This window comes from Lampetra planeri, chromosome 43, assembly GCF_965212315.1.
Source record: "Lampetra planeri chromosome 43, kcLamPlan1.2.h2, whole genome shotgun sequence".
Lineage (NCBI taxonomy): Eukaryota > Metazoa > Chordata > Hyperoartia > Petromyzontiformes > Petromyzontidae > Lampetra > Lampetra planeri.
Window position 1 is genome coordinate 8,136,780 of NC_136149.1, and position 20,390 is coordinate 8,157,169.

Here is a 20,390-nt window from a genome sequence, read left to right on the forward strand (position 1 = left end):
GTAAAAAAGGTGTCAGTTTTGTTGCCAGATAAAAGGGTAAAAAAACAATTATCATATGTTTTACTGGCAAATGAGGTTCCAATGGTGTAAAGAACTGACTTTGTCAAGGTGTTATCGACCAATTAAGTAAATGTTTATACACGTGGGAAGAAACCGGAGCACCCAGACAAACCGCACACGTGCGAGGGGGAAACACTCTATCCCACACAGATGTAACAGGTGGAGTGCACACTTTGCTGTTACCACCTTCTGTTGGCAGAGTCTGGGTATTGGCATCTCCTCAATGCCCACGGGAAGGGAGTTTCACACCATCTGTGCGCGATCCACCAACCCTCGCTACTGTGCTGGGTTACAGGCCACGTGCTCAACCACCACAGCCCGGCTTAATGCAGTGTGCAGCCCGTGGTGATTTTCCTTGTGAATTCGAAATGTGCATGTTATAGATTTGGCAACGTTTGCATACACGGGGTCATCGCGTGTTTGCTATGCGTGTTTGCTATGCGTGAGTCGATGGCTACGCTGGAGAACCCTTGCAAAACTAGATGTTTCACGTGCGTGTGTACGTTTAACTTCTTTCGCACCATACGTAGCCAACCGTGCCAATCGGAGGTGCGGGGGAAGGCAACAAACCATAATACAGTGCTTGATATGGAATTGGCTCCACGTATAAAAATGTTCAATCCATCGAGTTCTAAATGTGAGCCTTCATTGTCGTATCACCTAAAGGCGCCACCACTGGACATCAGTGCGGATTGATGAAGAGGGTGGGGAGGGGGCGCTTATCGTACCGGTGCAGATATCACTCCTCGCCACTGATATTAGCCGTGACCGAGAATTGAACTCATGTTACCAGTTTCGTAGTAACTCTACCCGCCATGACCCCCCCCCCACACACCCGCGCTCCCCCATCACGCCACCTGCTTGCGGCAGATGCGATCCATTATTGAGGAAGTGGGCGTAGGCAGCGTTACACCCCCCCGCCGCCCCCCCTGCTCGCGGCCGGGGCTCCGGGGAGGTTACGGAGAGGGAGGGGAGAGGGGCCCCGTCGAATTCATTAATTGAGGGGGCTCTGGAGGAATCCGATGAGCTGTGAATGTCTTTTTCGCAAGTGTCCAGATTCCACGTGCGGCACTTTGGCGTCCACACACTGCTTGCACGAGTTAACAATCTCGCCGCGGTGGCTAGGAGATGTTGACTACCTCGCCTGGCGGCAGCAGGAGCATTACCAAATAATTAGTTTGGTTATAAGTGTAGATTTCACTCCGGCTGTGCCAAACTTCAGCTCTCTCGACCTTGGAATTGACATCAGCCACTCACTCATTCGGGCACCCACAACCAGCTCACCTCTTCTCTATTATACATTCTCCTCCTCTTCCCTCGCCCCTCCACTCTTTCCCGTCGCTCCTCCGTAGCACCGCAGTGGCGAGACATTAAATCCCTCGCCTGGTATGGAAGAGGTCGGTCGCGAGTTTGATCCCGACCTTGACTCCTGCTGCTGTATATTTTGACTTTGGATTTTTCTCCGGGTCCTCCAGTTTTTCCCTCCACATTTAGAATCAACATCGTGCGTATAGAGTTATTTGGCTACTCCAATAAATATCCACGTGATCAGCCACTTCGTTGAGCTATCATTTGTGGCCAGGTCGTTTCTGAAAAAGAACTGTACAGCTTTATTCTCACATACCCAGTCTCATATCACCTGTTCAGGCTGATCTCTTTATTCTGGAATTTTTTTTAACATACGTTTAGAGATGATGACGAGGCACCAAGACATCGTCATCGCTTAAATAGACCTGGCCAAGTGCTGACGTCGTGGAAACTGGGTTTTGAGACTCAGTGGAGACTCAAATACTTGACACACTCGTCAATAACACTGCCACTTTGACAAGAAAGAAAAGTAAATAATTTTCCGACGTATTGAGCAATGGCCCTTCTTTAGAGCACATGGTGTCAAGGTGCAGTCTCAAACTTTGATGATGCCCTCTACCTCTCTGGCCTCTCTATGTGCTGTGAATAAGAGTCATTGCCCGACACGTTGCCTACTGTTTACTGTTTTCTTCAGTTTTTAAGACCCCAGCGTTATTTGACGAATGTTGAATTATTATTTTTTATTGTTGAATGTGCCTATTGCACCCTCTGCCAACGCAGCAACAACAGCATCACCAGATGATAGCTTGTTTACTCGTGGAGACTTGTGTGTCTGTGTGTGTCTGTGTGTTTGTGGGGAGCGGTAGTGTAGCGGCCAGCTCGCTGCGCTATGAACCTGACGACCCAAGTTCGATTCCCGCTCACGACCAACACCAGTAACGATTATCTGAACCGGTCCTGGGCCTCCCCTAGGTCGACTCAGCCTCAAATGAGTACCTGGTGCGGTGCATAAACATCGTCACTAGAGAGACAAACGCGACCGGGCGTGGTGCTGGTCACCCACCCCCTCGTGTGCCGTTCCGGCATTCATAGATGCTCGCTAACAGCACTTTCCCCATAAGTCTGTTAAGACTATAAGGGAGATCTTTGTCTTTGTTGCGTGTCCAAAGTACTCCCATCAACGTAACTCTATTAATGTTCGGCTCTTTTGTTAATGCACTGCTGGATGAAGGCCTTCCTACGCAAAAAAATAATTGCAGGAAGAAAAAAAACAACCTTAAAATAGTAAAGCGACGAGAGCGGAGAGACGCACGCCTGGAATTGCAATGAGAATCATGCGCAGATAAATGACATCATTCCAACTGTTCAGCAAAGAGAGAGTGTGGGCTGCTTGGGCAGGACGGTGTCACGGCTGGAAGGGTCGATGGGGCGATGGTCAACAATAAAAGCGGCGTGGCAGGCAGCCAAGGAATGAAACGTATCCACCACTGCACAGACAAAGACCCCCCCGGATAGCCTTTGGCAGACCGTTGGGGCAAGTGCTGTTCGCGATAGCGTACGAATGTCTGCATGGGCACGGCACGCGAGGTGGTGGTGAGCGAGCCCAGATTTTATTCAACGGCGTCTCTCTGTCTCGTTGTGTCTCTCAGTGCCTCTTTGTGCCCCTCTATTGCACTCTGTCTGTCCGTGTCCCTGTGCCTCTCGGTGTCTGTGTTTCAGTGTCTCTCTGTGTTTCTCCGTCTCTCCATGATAAAGGTTTTGTTAGATCACGGAATTATAAACGTGTCGTTAACCCACCACTCGACACAGCCAATTAGTAAGGATTGTCACGTAAACAAAACATGCCAATTAGTTACTACTTGAGCACACCTGTGTGTTGGAAAGTAAACCCACAACATTTTTATTTGAGTACAACATTTTCTCTGGTGATTGTATGTATATATGTTGAATTTCTTTGCACCGTACATAGCCAACCGCGCTAATCAGAGGCGCATGATTACAACCAGCTTCATCAGGATATTTTCCAGAATTATGTCTTCCAGTTACGGTCTTAAATAAAGTAAAGATGATGTCTTCAACATCACCATCGCAACAACCAACATCACATCCCCATAACTACTGCCCCCCCCCCCCAACACACAGGAGAGGGTCCCCTTCAGCAGCAGCAGGAGGATGAGGGGAGGTCTGGGTGTGGGGTCCCCGCGTGGGGTTGGGACCCCTACCGCGTGTGCCTGCACCTCCTGGCCGCGCCGCGCGACGTTCCGCGCCTCCAGGCGGCCGTCAACGCAGCCGCGGAGCTCCTGTGCCCGGGGCTGCGGCCCTTCTGCGTGTCCCCTCGGGCCCACCCCGCCGTGCCCCCTCCTCGGGCCCCCCCCCGCCTCGCCCCGGCCCCGTCTCCTGGTGGAGCTGACGGCGGTGGAGGCGGCTGATGTGGAGGCCCTGATGGAGCTGTTCTCGCGGCCTCCCTGGAGGCCCGTGGCCCAGCTCGATCTGCGACATCGGTGCCAGCAGCAGCAGCAGCATCTCCGCCATCAGCAGCATCTGTTGCATCGGCGCAGTCTGTTCAGTGATCAGCAGGAACTCGACAACTATGATTTCAAACAACAGACACAGAGTTATCGTTTCCATCAACAGCAGCACAATTTGCACCAGCAACACGATCAACATCTTGCTGCTGTTGATGATGATGGTGATCAGCAGCAGCTCGCTGGATTATCCCGCCGCTGCCGCTGCCCCTACTGCTGCCGTTTCTTCTCGCTCGGGGATCTCGACTCCCCCGCCTGGGTCATCCGAGTGCCGTGCCGGTGCGCGGCAGCCAAGCAAGATCCGAGCCTCCACCGCCACCCGCACCACCACCAACAACACCACCACCAACAAGACCACCACCACCATCTCGAGCAGCCGACGGCCGTACTGCTCTACGTCCTCCCGTGCGGCCCCGGCGAGCTGGGCCCTCTCGCTCGCTTCTACGGCCTCCTCCTGGACGGTGGCAGCGCGGCCCTGCCGAACCCCGGCTGCTGCTGGAGCCGCGAGCTGAGCGCCGGCCCTGGGCTGCGAGTGCAGCTGTTGCTGCGTGCCGACGAGGCCGTGCCGGCCGGGCCGCCAACGCCCGCGCCGTGTGCCCACCTGGAGGTGAGGGTGCCTGCCTTGGCGGCATTGCCCTGCCAGCGCCGCGCGCGCCTCCTTCGGCTGAGTGGCGTGCGCTGGCAGGCGGAGGACCCGAGCGGGCGCACGCTCCTACTGCTGCTGCAGGTGAGACCTCCAGCACCAGCAGCGATCCCGTATCAGCGATCCACTTTGGATAGATCCACTATCGCGGGATTCACTATCGAAGGACGCACTATTGAGGGGTCCAGCATCGGATCGAGTATGTATGTGTGTATGTGTTGAACTTATTTCGTACCGTACGTAGCCAACCGTGCTAATCGGAGGTGCGGGTATAGAGGGGTGAGTGCGATCTTGTCGTTGATCCAGGACTAGATTTGTAAAGATGCAGTCGTAGGCAGGAGAAAAGTGGGAAGGCCCTGATACTGACCTTGAAAAGTGGCAGGGAGTCGACAGCACGGAGGTGCTGGGGGAAGGGAGTTTCAAACCCTGGGGGACAGCAGAGGAGAATGAGCGACCTCCCACTGAGCGAAGGATGGGTGAAGCAAATATTGTGTAGAATAGAGTGAGATGAGAGGGGAGAGGTTTGAGATAAAGTGGAGGAAAGTGGAGTGAGAAAGGAGGGGAGAAGTAGGGAAGTGGAGTGAGATGAGAGTGGAGACATAAGAGAGTGCATGGAGGGGAGTGGAGTGAGATGGGAGGGCAGCTGGTGGTGGATCGGGGGGTCTGGGGGTGATGTAGTCTTGTGTGTGGCAGGCCGCGTGGGTGACAAGGCCGTGAGTTATCTCACTGGGGTCTCACAACAACAACAAAACCCCGTACCGTGTTCTTGATGTTGTGATGAGGGGCAAGGGGGCATGGGGGCGGGGGGGGGCATGGGGGCGGGGGGGCATGGGGGCGGGGGGGATTAACGAGGCAAGGGGCGGGGCTAGGGGGGGAGGGTGCGGCTGGAGAAGTGAGGGCGATGTCCCCCCCGTCCAGCAGGAAATGATTTATTGTGAAGATCTTTTTGGTAAAATCATTCTCGTGTTTTGACTGTGTTGTTTTTTGCCTGCGTGTGTGGTTAAAGAAAGGTAAGGCGTTCCCGATGAGATAATCTGAGTGAAATACTCCCCACGTCATTGCGATAACAACACCTCCCGTTGTTTTTGCGCCCAGCCCTTGTCTTGGCAATTTACAAGGAGGATCTTTTGTCTTTGTGCTACAGCGGTGGTTCTCAATGAGGGGGTACGTGGACCCCTGGGGGTATGCGTGGCAATGTCCCAGGGGGGGGGGGGTGGGTACGTGAGGTGATTTATAAATGAGTGAAAGTATACTCTTTGCTTCTTTTATACCTCATGGAGGTATAAGAAAAGTTAAATCACGACGTTTCAGGCGCAACACAAGCGCCTGAAACGTCGTGATTGAATTTATTTTATTTTCTACCTACGTGACTTTACCGAAAGAACCAAAGAGTATGGATCCCGGCAGTCACGAAAACTTCTAATCTAGGATGAAAGTATATCGTACGTGGGAATCATTGGTGAATAATCACGTATGAATCTGCCAATATAACATCACTACGATAATATGTAAATGCGTATGGTAACCTAGAACGATATTAAATACTTTTTATAAACTCGCTGATCGTAAACAATGCGGTTGATAAGAGTTAACCAGCGAGTGCGAACAAATTCTTTCATGCATGCAGAGCGTCCGTTGAGTTTGTATTTTATTCGGCTTTCAGTTACTCGCTAGTTAGGATAACCTCACGCAATGGACAATTCGTTAACATGTCGACGTTCATTATTCATACATTTATTTCTCAGAACCGTGTTGGGTCAGGCAAGGGAGTTTACTCTTCGGTTGAAACAAAACTCAACGGGAGGGGTACAGCAGTAGCCAACATCGGTTGAGAACCACTGGTGGGACTGTATATACATATACAGGGCGGTCCAGATGTCTTGTGACCCACAAGTAATTGACTCCTAACATTGTTTTTTTTACCCTTTGCATATTAATATCTGTTTTGAATACACCTCACTTTAAAAAAAAGATTACGTTTTTGTTAAGGTTTAAATGGGCGGTCACAAGACATCTGGACCACCAAGTACAGGCGTGCCTCGCGGTTACGCGATGTGCATCTTGTCGGGGACTTCACACTGACACTGCGCGCTTCACACTTACGCGCTCGAGAGAGAGAGAAAAAAAACACCCAAAACAATTGTGAAGTTTAATTAGGTGCTTGCTAACAAGGACGGCGGCGAGATGTTAACGACCTCGCCTGGGATACAGGAGGTCGTGGTTTCGATCCCAACCCTGACGCCTGCTATATATTTGGAGTTTGCGGTGTCTCTCTCTCCCTGTGGTCTTTCTCCGGGTCCTCCGGGTTTTCCCTCCACATTTAGAAACGTGCGTTTAGAGTATTTGGCTGCTCTTAAATTCCCACGTGATAAGCCACTTCGTTGGGCTATCGTTTGTTGGCAGGACACTTCTGAAAAAGAGCTATATAGCTCAGTGGGCCTTACTTTGTAAAATAAAAAATATTTATAGTTTGTTAAGGCTATACGGGGGTCTTTGTAGTAATCAGAGCAGCAGAGAGACAGGGAGGTGGCCGTTCGATGGTGAGAGGGTGACCGTAGTAACGAGAGTCGCAGCAAGCAGAGCAACGATACATTGGCAGAGCCAAACTTAGACACCATCACGAATTGAGGATTTATCTTCAGATGAGACGAGAGCTCAGTGCAAGACGTTGTGATGGTTCTTTACCAGGTGACATGAGGATCCTCAGTATTGCAATGCTTCTGTACCCGATGTTGCAAGGCCTCTCCGTGTTGCAGGGTCATGGCAGGGGTTCTGTGTGACATGACACGAGTGCTCCGTATCAGAAAATAGATGGCATTTCCAGATTGAATGAGGTGGTGATGACGATGGCTCTCTATCCGATGGGTTGCTACTGTGGAAAGTTTCTTCAAATGTGCATTGACCACGAACCGTTACCCCCATGGCACGTGACCGATAGGAGCCGACTAATTTCTGATTAGACATCTTCCACTAACGGCGGAATACTTTATTTATGTTTGTATCATCTGCTCATCTTGACGAGCCAGACGGCAGCCGCTCCATCACCAGCAGCAGTGTCAGTGTGGAGGAATGGGGGGAACGGGCGGACCCTGAGGTCACCAGTGAGTCCGGCTTGGGACTGCGTGCAATGACGCGATTCTGTCACTGTGCACATCCACAGGGCGCGCTGTGGTCACCCTGAGCCCCGGGTGTGGACAGAGGGCCACTGAGATGCACACAGAGAGACACAGGGGGAGATGCAGGGACACATACAGACACACACGGACAACAGAGAGGGACAGATACACAGTGAGACACAGAAATTGACGCAGTGATAAGCAGGGAGACACAGAGACAGACACAGAGAAACACACAGAGACACAGAGCCACATGAATAGAGACCCAAAGAGACACAAGCACAGATAGAGAGAGAGATACAGAAACACACAGCGAGCCACAGACACAGAGACCCAGAGAGGCATAGAGAAAGAGAAGGGCACTGAGGTACACAGGCACAAAGAGACACAGAAAGACAGACATACTGAGACACAGATAGACGCAGCGAGGCACGGAGACACAGAGGCACAGAGACACAGAGACACTCATAGACACACAGGGCCGCAGGCACAGAGAGATACAGAGAGACAGAGAGGCGCAGTCCTCAACAGCGGACCCTGTTGAACATGGCCCATGAATCTCCGAAGTTTTTTTGTTTGTTAATGAGAAGCGTTTTGTTTGTCTGCCATCATTTCTCCTCAGATGTTATGTCTCAAGAATCGATCAACGGAGACAGTGAGTGGGTCACCTCGCCTATAAATCGAACTGGGCAGTTCACCAGCGTCGCTTGAAGCAGACACCACTGAATATCGAAACCGGGCTCTAATTGTGCACTCCCCAGTGGGGGGGGGGGGGGGGAGGTCGTGGCCGACGGGATGTGTGAACAATGACGTTGTGCTTTGATTGTTCTCACGTGGAGGGACAGGCATAGGACGGAGGCGACTCATCTGCCGAGTGAGAGGAGAAGTTTCTCTTTTGGGGTTAGATCGCGTAAATACGAATGTGTCGTCAAACACATTTGCATTGTTTACGTGACAAACTTTACTAATTGGCTGTGTCGGGTGGTGGCGGGTTTCACGAAACATATTTTCACGATATAACAAAAAAACCCCCTCTATTATGGATAATATTGGTCACGAAAGCCTTACTACTCCTAATAATGTGTTAACCTGTGAGTTGTGGTTTTTATTCTAATCGGACGGAGTGGATTCTTGTTGTGGGGGTCCCGTCCCGAACGTTGGGGGTGAACGTCACGGAGAGAAAGGGACAGCGACAGTTGCGAGCGATATAACGAGCCGTGACGAGCCTGTGAATGCATCCCGCATTCCCGTGGCCACTCGCAAACCACACTCCCTTCTCGCTCGTTCTCTCTCGCTGTCCTTTCCTTAGTTATATGGCTCTCTCGCTTGCTCGCTTTCCTCTCTTTAGTTCTCTCGCTGCCTCTCTCTCGCTCATTTCCTCTCTCGCGCTCTCCTCTCCTTAGTTCTCTCGCCCAAGTCCTCCCCTCCCAAGTCACCATGCATCACCACCAACCACTCCGCTTGCTCCTCTCTCCTCCGCCTCCCCCAGCCATGCCTGCCCCTCTCCACGCCACCTCCAAAGCTGGGCAAACACTCCTCGTCTGTTTCCAAGAGATCTCGCCCTTTAATGCCACCGCATAATCCATGGGAGAAGGGGCGTGCAGTGTGTGCAGTGTGTGTGGCATTTAGTGTGTGCGTGTGTGTAGTGTACGTGTGTTTGTAACGGAATGGCGCGCTGCGCAACGAACCCTACGACCCAAGTTCGATTCTCGCTCGCGGCCAACATCGGTGACGAATATCTTAACCGGTCCTGGACTTCCCCTAGGTCGACTCGGCCACAAATGAGTAGCTGGTGGGATGTGTAAATATAGGCACTCGGGAGACAAAGGCGGTCGGGCGTGATGTTGGCCACCGATCCCCTCTTGTGCCGTGTCGGCTTTCATAGTCACTCGCTAACAGCACTTGCCCCAAAAGTCTGTTAAGGCTATACGGGGGATCTTTTTAACGTGTGTAGTGTGTGTAGCGTTTTCTGGTGGAACAACTGGACTCCACTCAGCTACCACCCCACCCTGTATGCTGTGGAATGGCTCACATCATTGAACACACATTCTTTGGTTCTTTCGGTAAAGTCACGTAGATATGTTCAAAGAAAATAACAAAAAACTACGACGTTCCGATCGCAACACAAGCGGTCGTCATCAGGAAACTTTTTCCTGTTATTGTTATTTTCTTTGAACCTATCTATGTGACTTTACCGAAAGAACCAAAGAGTATGGACTCCTGCAGTCACGAAAGCTTCAAATCATATTTGTTGTTCACTACTAAGTGGCGGTGACGTCACCACGGCACTTGTCCCAGGCTATGTGCACTCTAAGGCCATGTGAAGTGTTGAACGCTCACCGCCAAGAGGTCACGGGACAGACCCAGGTACCATGGTTTGACTGACTGTGATGATTGGCAGATACACCAACTGTGATCCCTACTCTACCAACTTTCTGTGCTTTAGACACACTCATTATTTCAATTTAAAGCTTTCGTGACTGCAGGGATTCATCTTCTTGGTTCTTTCGGTAAAGTCACGTAGAAGGGAAGTAATAAAATAATAAAAATAAAACATAATAAAACAATTCTCACGACGTTTCGGCCACAACGCAAGCAGCCATCCTCAGGCGAAGAATGAAACACCCCAAGCTTGGAGCGTATATTTAAGCTGGGTTAGAGGGGGGGGAGGTGGGAAGAAGAGCGCCTAAACAAAATAATTTGCATATCAAGAGGAATTCAGCATATGGAAAATGCGTAGGAGGTGGGCGGGGGGGGTTCCAAATCAATACTATGCCCGTGCATTATGCAGGATTAGCAGCATCAAAGGGGGGGGGGGGGAAAGGAGGGGAGCATTAACAAAGGAAAGGAATGTTAATAGTATGTAGCTGTAGTTACTAAACAACCACGTAAAAAACTACAGTATAAACTGCATGACAAACTAAAGTATAAACTACATAGCATCATCAGTAAACTTACTATACTCTACAATAAGCTGAGTTACTAACAGTAAGTAATACATGAAAAATTCTACGTTGTAAAAAATTATATAATATGCTTCCATCTAAACTTTATTCTGTTACATCACACGCGTCTATACCGTACTATATACTTCCATAGGCAAAACCAACATTAAATTACATACTGTATTGCTATAAACCACCCTATACCTTATACATTTTTAATATAACACTATGTATTATTCTACCCACCCTAATGTGTATCAAAATGGTTTATTACGTCCTTCCAGTGATTGCTAAGCCAGAATCCATCTTCTCGGTTAAAATTGTCTCTGTGTTTGTAAATGTGGATCGCCTCATGTACGAATCTCTCATGATAGCCAGATGGCTTGCAGAGAACCTCTGTCTTGGAGAACGACATGTCTCGGACCGCATCCGTGAACATAAAGCTGACCTGAAACACTGTAGGACAAACACCTCAGCCGTGGCAGATCACTGTTACAACTCAGTGGGCTCACATGACATTGACTTCTCCAAGACAGAGGTTCTCTGCAAGCCATCTGGCTATCATGAGAGATTCGTACATGAGGCGATCCACATTTACAAACACAGAGACAATTTTAACCGAGAAGATGGATTCTGGCTTAGCAATCACTGGAAGGACGTAATAAACCATTTTGATACACATTAGGGTGGGTAGAATAATACATAGTGTTATATTAAAAATGTATAAGGTATAGGGTGGTTTATAGCAATACAGTATGTAATTTAATGTTGGTTTTGCCTATGGAAGTATATAGTACGGTATAGACGCGTGTGATGTAACAGAATAAAGTTTAGATGGAAGCATATTATATAATTTTTTACAACGTAGAATTTTTCATGTATTACTTACTGTTAGTAACTCAGCTTATTGTAGAGTATAGTAAGTTTACTGATGATGCTATGTAGTTTATACTTTAGTTTGTCATGCAGTTTATACTGTAGTTTTTTACGTGGTTGTTTAGTAACTACAGCTACATACTATTAACATTCCTTTCCTTTGTTAATGCTCCCCTCCTTCCCCCCCCCCCCCTTTGATGCTGCTAATCCTGCATAATGCACGGGCATAGTATTGATTTGGAACCCCCCCCGCCCACCTCCTACGCATTTTCCATATGCTGAATTCCTCTTGATATGCAAATTATTTTGTTTAGGCGCTCTTCTTCCCACCTCCCCCCCCTCTAACCCAGCTTAAATATACGCTCCAAGCTTGGGGTGTTTCATTCTTCGCCTGAGGATGGCTGCTTGCGTTGTGGCCGAAACGTCGTGAGAATTGTTTTATTATGTTTTATTTTTATTATTTTATTACTTCCCTTCTACGTGACTTTACCGAAAGAACCAAGAAGAACACTCATTATTGTGAGCGTCGCTCATCTGCCCTCCGTTTTTGCTGAAGGGCGACTGCCTCCAACTGCCCAGTAGCGTCCTTCACGAGCCTCCTCCACAGAGGCCGATCTTGACACTGCTGGTACCAGTCATTGGCAAGTCCACTCAGCACCATATCCTTCTGCACCACATCAGTCCATCTCTTCTCTAGCCTGTGCACTCACCAGGGTGGCGAAGTATGGTCAAACAACTTCCATAAGACCGACACAGTGACCATTGGATTGAGAATGGGCAATCAATGACGTTTCATTATCTCATTGTGAACCTTCGCCACCTAGAGGAGTGTCACTCAGAATTGTCCCACAAATTGTGAGCTTTGTCGGCCTGCGAGCCATTGACACTTCGTTTGGCCTCAAGGTGCACCTAGCCTGGCGCACCAGTGTTACAGTGACGTCACCGCCGCTTAAGAGCTGAATAGTCGCTGCTGTTGTTGTTAGAATTGGAACAGCAAGAGATTGTGTGGCTGGTCGATTCATAATGTGCCAGAGAAGCTGAGATCCTGGGTTCAAATCAGGGTTCTAGGCACCCGCGAATCAAACCGCGTCACCAGTGAATTACACGGAAACATATAGACTCACACAGAGACATCCCCGATGTCATTACAGACTTACACAGCGATCCATAGACTTACACAGCGACCCATAGACTTACATAGGCTGGGCTGTGATTAAAAGCCTGGTCATCAATTACTTACACAGAGATCCATAGACTTACATAGAGATCCATAGACTCAACCTGGTCACCAATGATTGCACCAAAAACACCCCCAACGCATTCAATTGTCGTTCAGTTAATTCATTTTTTGTTTAGCTCTAACGATCTAAATGTTTGGTTTCGATTTAGGGTGGCCAAAATCCTTTTGCTTGTGAGGTGTGCCACCTAGTGCGTGTGGATAAGAGGCGACTAAAGAAAGGGGGGCCTCCAGGAGTAGTTCTGCGACTTGTTCTTCCACGGGCCATTCTCCGACACGCGACGACATTGCGCCGCCTCCTTCCGGGCATTTTCTGCGTGGGGACATTTAATGAATTCACGTAAAACGAGACGCTCTCAATACCAGAACCACAAAAAAAACAGCGACTGGTGGGTAATTACCACATGCAAAATAATACTATGTAACACATTTTTTGTTCCTAGGTTGTAAGTGTTATTTCGTAATTGCTTATGCCTAAAAAGTATAGAAAATGGCTATTATTCCCCACAAACGTTTATTTTGTGACCAGGACAGTGATATTTAAAAATGTACCTATTTTCAATGAGAAAACGGGCGAATTTGTGTCATTCGTTCACATAAAGTCAGAAAAAAACTACATATGAATCAATATTAACATGTATTTATACTAAAGTAATACAAAAATGACTACAAACGATTTAGAAGTGTGTAGTTTTTCGAGATTTACGATTATACTGTAAATCACTTTCACGAATCAGCCCCCAAATGTAGTCTCCCATCATGTTATCATTATACTGTCCTTGGTAGCGGCGTGCAAAGTCCAGTAGATGCTGGTGGAAGCGCTCGCCTTGCTCCGAGTACGCTCCCATGTTCTTGAATTTATCAAGATGAGCATCAAGGATATGGACTTTGGGGGACATCCTACAGCCCATTGTGCTGTAGTTCTTCACCAGAGTCTCAACCAGCTCCACATAGTTTTCGACCTTGTGATTGCCCAGGAAGCCACAAACCACTGCGACAAAGCTGTCCCAAGCCGCCTCTCTTTATTAGTGAGCTTGAGGAATTCATTGCACTCCAGGATCTTCTTTATCTGTGGTCGGACAAAGAAACCGGCTTTGACCTTTGCCTAAGACAGCTTAGGGAAGAAGTCTTGAAGGTACTTGAAGGCTGCCGACTCCTTATCTACAGCTCTGAGAAATTGTTTCATAAGGCCTAATTTGATGTCCAGTGGTGGCATGAGCACATTCCGGGGGTCCACCAGTGGCTCCCACTTGACGTTGTTCCTCCCCACAGAGAACTCGATCTGCTGTGGCCAGTCCCGCTTGTGGTAGTGCGCCTTGGTGTCCCTGTTGTCCCAAAGGCAAATATAGAAGGGAAACTTGGTAAAACCGCCTTGGAGACCCATCAGGAATGCCACCATTTTGAAGTCTCCAATGACATCCCAGCTGTACTCATCATACTTCAAGGCATCCAGCAAGGTCTTGATGCTGTTGTAATCTTCTTTGAGGTGCATCGAGTGAGCCAGGGGAAGAGACGGGTACTTGTTGCCATTATGGAGCAGCGCGGCTTTGCTGCTCCTGGATGAGCTGTCAATGAAGAGGCGCCACTCATTCTGGTTACAGGCGATTCCGATTGCCTCAAACAGACTGGTCACATTGTGGCAGAAGCAGAACCCATCTTAACGGGTGTAGAAGCTGCAAAAAGGTTGGTGATGGTTCCTTTGATCTGCGACTTGCACACTTTTATTCAACAAGTTCCACTGCTTGGTTGGGGTAGTATGGGTTTCTCTCCTCAGCTCCACCTCTGAAATTGTCATCTGGATCTACAACGTCTTCCTCGCTCTCTGGCTTGCTGCTGTCTTCTAAAGACGGCTGCTCCCTCTTCGGAGGAGTGGGTACGGGGAGCTCATGGCAGTGTGGCACTGGGGCGATGGATGAAGGAAGGTCCGGATACGTGATAGCAGGTGCATTCTTGCCAGTCCAACGTTTGTAAGGGTCCACCATGCAGAAGTAGCAGTCAGTGGGTTCCCGCCAAATTCTTGGGATAGCGAACTTCATGGCTCTCTTTTCCCCTCTGTACCATCCTACAAAAATACATTTATTTCACCCATGACTAATGTGTAAGAGATTCTCGCAACATTTTTGATACATGATATCTTTTTTTAAATAACATTGAAAATTGTAAAACATTTTAAAATTAAAAACTTACAAATGTTAACACATTTTTTCACGTTAAATTCCGAGCAACAATTGTCCATCTTACCTTCCAGAGTTTTTTGCATTGCTCGCAGGTGAAATGAGGTGCCCAGGGTTTGTCTTGATCCCTGACAAGCATGCTGAAATATGCCTTGTAGGCCTCACACATCTTAGCAGATGCTTCCACAGAGTACTTTTTCGCTCTTGTCTTGATAAATTGGCCGCAGACATAGCAAAATGCGTCTGCCGGATGCTTGCAGCATCTTGATGCCATCTCAGAAAAATGCAGACATGTATCCACTTAGGCAGCTGGAACTAAACTGAACTGGTGGGCTTCAGGCCCCTGTATTTATACTACTATTTATATTACTGAAAAGTCCTAGAATGTTCTAGAAGTTACTCCAAGTTTACTCAGCACTGAATCTATCTGGAATGTTCTGCAAAAATAGGTAAATTTCAAAATATCACTGTCCTTGTCACAAAAGCAAAGTTTGAGGGGAATAATAGCCATTTTCTGTACTTTTTAGGCACAAGCAATTAGGAAATAACCCTTACTACCCAGGAACAAAAACAATTGTTACACCGTGTAATCATTCGGCGTCGTTGTCGTGAACATGAGTAACACAACAAATAAGGAGGCCATAACGCCTCTTTACCACGTGTCTTTTTTTTTCACGCAAAAAAAAGTTTCTATTTACACAACGCGACGTTTTTCGTCTGATTGCTTATTTCGATTGTGTTACTCGTATTCCCCACAGCAGACGACGCTCAGTAGTTATATTTGTTAAGCTGTTATAGTTGCGCCCCTCATGATTCATCTTGTAGGGACATACTTCGCACTTACGCTACAGTTACGGGCGCGAGAAAAAAAAACACTTGTAAAGTTTCATTTTTCTGAATAAAAAAAATATTATTTTCGATGACAACAAATCAAAGTAAAAAAAATTGTAATGTCACTGCGTCATGGCAGCACTTCAGCGTCCCGGGTTGGGCTCAGCCGTCGTACATCTGAGTAGAAGCAGCAACCCACGGAAGCGTAAAGGAAGCCCTGAAGTTACTCCTTATTAAGTAATCTTTGTAAGTAGTATTTGTATTATTATTTGTTAATAAAGGAAATTATATGAATTTTTGTTCGGTAATCCACCCCCCCTTATAACATGTACATCAAAAGAGGATTCACACAACGCGATTCAACTTGTGAGCTGTTTTTCAGGAACGCATGTCGCGTGTTATGCGAGGAATGCCTGTTTTGTATTGAGACTAGCACCCATTTTAAACTGCAAGGGTCCCTTGCCTTGAAATATCAGGCAGTTCACCAGCATTGGTACGAGCAAACTTTACTTCTGATGATGAGAGTCACAACCTCCTCCCTCCTCCTCTTCTCTACGCTAAGGAGCAGGACAATGGTCACTGCCAGGCACCGTTTCTCCGTGGCAGCCCCCGCCGTCTGGAACACGGACATCACTGTCCCATCATCAATGTCCCATAATCACCGTCCCTTCACCACCATCCCATATTCACCGTCCCATCATCAATGTCTCTTCACCACCATCCCTTCATCACCGTCCCATCATCACTGTCCCATAATCACCATCGTATCATTACCGTCCGGCCGCTGCTGCTAACTACTGCACATTCACAGCAGCAGCTGTGTGCTATCCCCACCGACTTCTAAAAGACACCGAGACGCTCTTGCTCTTTCTTAAAGGGCCCCATCCCTTTCTTATAGGTCCCACCTTTTTCTTAAAAGCTCTGTCTCTTTCTTAACGGTCCCACCTCTTGCTTAACGGGCCCATTTCTTTGTTAAAGGGCCCAAATATGTATTAATGGCCACATCTCCTTCTTAAAGGCCCTATCTCTGTTTTAAAGGCCCATGTCTTTCTTAAAGGCTCTTTCTTAAACCCTCCACTGCTCTTGCCTGGTTTCAAGTAATATTGAGCTTGGCTCGGCACCTAAAAGTCATAATCATTTGTGTCTGTGAAATATAAAGTGCCTCTTACAAGGTGCATTGTTATTATTAATGTTCAAACCGCTCCAGAGTTTGCCTACATTGAACCAATGCTGCTGAACAAATGCACTCCAGGACGTCCGTGTGGCTAATGGGATGTGTATTTCGATTTTTAGTTTTGTCTTTTTTTTATGTACAGAAACAGATACAAACAGGACCCTGCGGGGTGGGCTGGTAGGAATAATACTTAGTACCGGTACAGGGATTTCGACCGGGTATAGAGTTAAAGAAAAAATTACTGTATTCTAGTGTAACGTTAATTAAAAGTGTTTGTTTTGACAAGAAACGCTGTGAGATTTAAAGACTCGTAGTCTTTCATTTCCAAACGAGGCCTCCTGCAGTAGGCCTCGCGAAGCCTTCTGCACTAGGCCTCACGAAGCCTTCTCTGCAGTAGGCCTCGCGAAGCCTTTTCTGCAGTAGGCCTCGCGATGCCTTCTCTGCAGTAGGCCTCGTGAAGTCTGCCGCACTAGGCCTCGCGAAGCCTGCTCAACTAGGCCTCCCGAAGCCTTTTGCACTAGGCCTCTCGAAGCCTTCTCTGCACTAGGCCTCGCGAAGCCTTCTCTGCAGTAGGCCTCGCGAAGCCTTCCCTGCAGTAGGCCTCGCGATGCCTTTTCTGCAGTAGGCCTCGCAAAGCCTTCTCTGCAGTAGACCTAGCGAAGCCTTCTGCACTAGGCCTTGCGAAGCCTTCTGCACTAGGCCTCGCGAAGCCTTCTCTGCACTAGGCCTCGCGAAGCCTTCTCTGCAGTAGGCCTCGCGAAGCCTTCCCTGCAGTAGGCCTCGCGAAGCCTTCTCTGCAATAGGCCTCGCGATGCCTTTTCTGCAGTAGGCCTCGCAAAGCCTTCTCTGCAGTAGACCTAGCGAAGCCTTCTGCACTAGGCCTCGCGAAGCCTTCCCTGCAGTAGGCCTCGCGAAGCCTTCTCTGCAGTAGGCCTCGCAATGCCTTTTCTGCAGTAGGCCTCGCAAATAAGGCGATTAAATGTATCTCGTGTCTGTGTTAATATAAATGTATATTAACACAGGGGGAGCGGGCGGCCATCTTGTCGGACAGACGGACGGACGGACACATTAATCTATTGGTGGTCTGGTCCACTTCGTTCCTACCAGTATAACTGTCTCTACTTGTGTATTGTGATGATGGTGGAGTATCTGAGACTCATCAACAATAGTGTGCACATTTTGGTCGTGCAATATTTAACAAATCATCATCTTTTATTTTAGTACCTGCCCTGGATATGAACTGGAGCCGCGATTGTGTGCCGGGTGCGGACACCAATTTTTTGGGGTCACGATCCTCGCGTCCGTGTCCGCGTGTGTCCAGAATGCGTTCGTGACGCCGCCTCTCCAGACACGCCGCTCGCTCCCCCCGCGGGGTCTCCCGCGATGACATCACCTCCACGACGGGGACTCCATCCCCGGCGCAGAGCTCCGCCTCCAGCCCCAGTCCCAGCCCGACGCCGCGCCGCCTCGACGGAGACCGCGCCGGCGGTCCTCGCCGCCGTTGCCACGGCGATAGAGGAGCACACGACGAGGGACTCCCGATTAGAATCGGGAGCGCCGTGGCGATGCCGGGCGGCGCCAACCTCGGCGCCAAACTCGGCGCCACCACCCTGCTGCGCTTCCGGCCCGCTGAGGTCCACGATGGCCGGGGCGGAGCGGCGGAACGGGGCCCGGCCGGGCGGCCGCATGGGCGCCACGTGCCCGCATCGAACCCGCGCCACCCCTGCCACCCATTCCACCCTCACCACCCGTCCCACCCATCCCACCCATCCCACCCGCACCACCTGTCCCACCCATCCCACCCTCACCACCCTCGTCACCCGCGCGTCGCGAGCCGTGCCGAGTTGCTCTCCACCGCCACCACCACCGCCGAGCCCCTCAACGAGAGCGGAGCGGGCGAGCAGGAGTTCTTTATTTGAATGGAGATGAAGGGGCACCGCGGGAGGGAACTCTCGCAGTTATTAAGACCGCAACAGTCGTCCTTCACTTGGTGGGAGGTCGCTCTTTCTCTGCTGCTGCTACTGCTGGCAGAGATAATGCTGGACGTTCATTGAGCCAGACTGGTGCATCTTTAGGGTTCTTAAGGTTCAGTGTGATTATCTTGAGCTCATAGAGTCAAGCTGTGGCATATTTAGGGCACTTACGGCTGGGTGTTAATACATGAGGCTCAGAGAGCCTCACTAAAGTGGCCTTTTATAATTCGTACGATTCTAGCGGTAATGCCTGAATCTCAGACGAAGGCACCACGATTGGAAGGTAGTTAATTCCTCCACGCACACAGCTTTAATGTGTGCGTCTTTAGCATGAGAATCGACTCGCACCGACAAATGTTGCATATAAAATGTGTAATCGCTCTTTCATTGACTGAAAACACCTAAATATATAGAGGACTACAGAGCTTGGACAATTGTTGATATTGCTGGCTTATGGCCTGGCTACTGCCATCGTTATACATGATAATTACTTTCGCCTGATGGGAAACGGGAGTGCGCGGAGAAAACCGACACGATGGGGATCTTAATAAACCCATAGCCGGCCAGAAACCTGCTTGCTTTACTCACCGACGCCATCTCGATGTGAGTCTTACTAAACTTTTTTTATTTTACCAGGTAAAGCCAACTAAGCTATGTAGCTCTTTCTCAGAAGCGACCTGGCCACAAATGATAGTTCAACGAAGTTGCTTATCATCACGTTGAAAATTTATAGCAGCCAAATACTCGAAACATATGTTTCTAAATGTGGAGGAAAAAACTAGAGAACCCGAAAAAAACGGGGGGAGAGACATGCAAACTCCAAATATATAGCAGGCGTCAGGGTTGGGATCGAATTCATGTCCTCCTGCATACCAGGTGAGGTATTTAACATCTCTCCACCACGGCGCATGATGGCTCCCTTCTCTGCACGATTCACCAACCCCGGCATTTGCAGCATAAGCCCATGCAGCAGTAGTGAGCGCGGGCGCTGGCATCACAGGGGCAGTGCCAGCGACGGGCTGTGATGCCGCTAGTGGAAGCGAAGCCTATAGGAGGCAGAAAAGCAAGTAGGTTCGACGTGCTACCTGTGCAGCAGAGGTGTGGTTCTCCTCTCCTAGGTGTGGATTTTATTTTACTCTGAATTGTGGTTATTTTCGTACATTGAATAAAAAAGAACTACTGTAAAGTAAAATAAAAAGTTTAAAAGATTTAAATAAAAGTAAAACAATAATAGGGATTGTCATTACGGTACTGTTTGTGTGTGTTTATGGTGAGTGTGGGTGGAGCAGATTGTGCGTGTGTGGTACAGACTCTGCGTGTAGTATAGACTGTGTGTGTGTAGACCTTGATACTTGGTGGTACAAGCTGTGTGTAAGTGGTGCAGGCTATGTGTGTGTGTGTGGGCCATGGTGGTGCACTTGCCCCGACAGTCTGTTACAGGCTATACGAGGGATCTTTGTTTTTTGTAGTGTGAATGTGAATGGGGGGTGTGTATGTAGTTAGGTCAGTGTGTGCGAGGGGCTGGTAA

The 20,390-nt window shown here is 48.9% G+C and overlaps 1 protein-coding gene across 1 annotated transcript in view; it reads left to right on the plus strand.

Moving 5' to 3' along the window:
- Positions 1-20,095, plus strand: part of LOC144732523 (uncharacterized) — a 31,218-nt gene extending 11,123 nt beyond the window's left edge. The window contains exons 4-5 of the mRNA XM_078613931.1: positions 3,511-4,620; positions 18,211-20,095. Of these exons, the coding sequence (XP_078470057.1) occupies positions 3,511-4,620; positions 18,211-18,276 (1,176 nt within the window). The 3' untranslated portion in view covers positions 18,277-20,095. The remainder of the gene's footprint in view (positions 1-3,510; positions 4,621-18,210) is intronic.
- Positions 20,096-20,390: the final 295 nt, after the last annotated feature.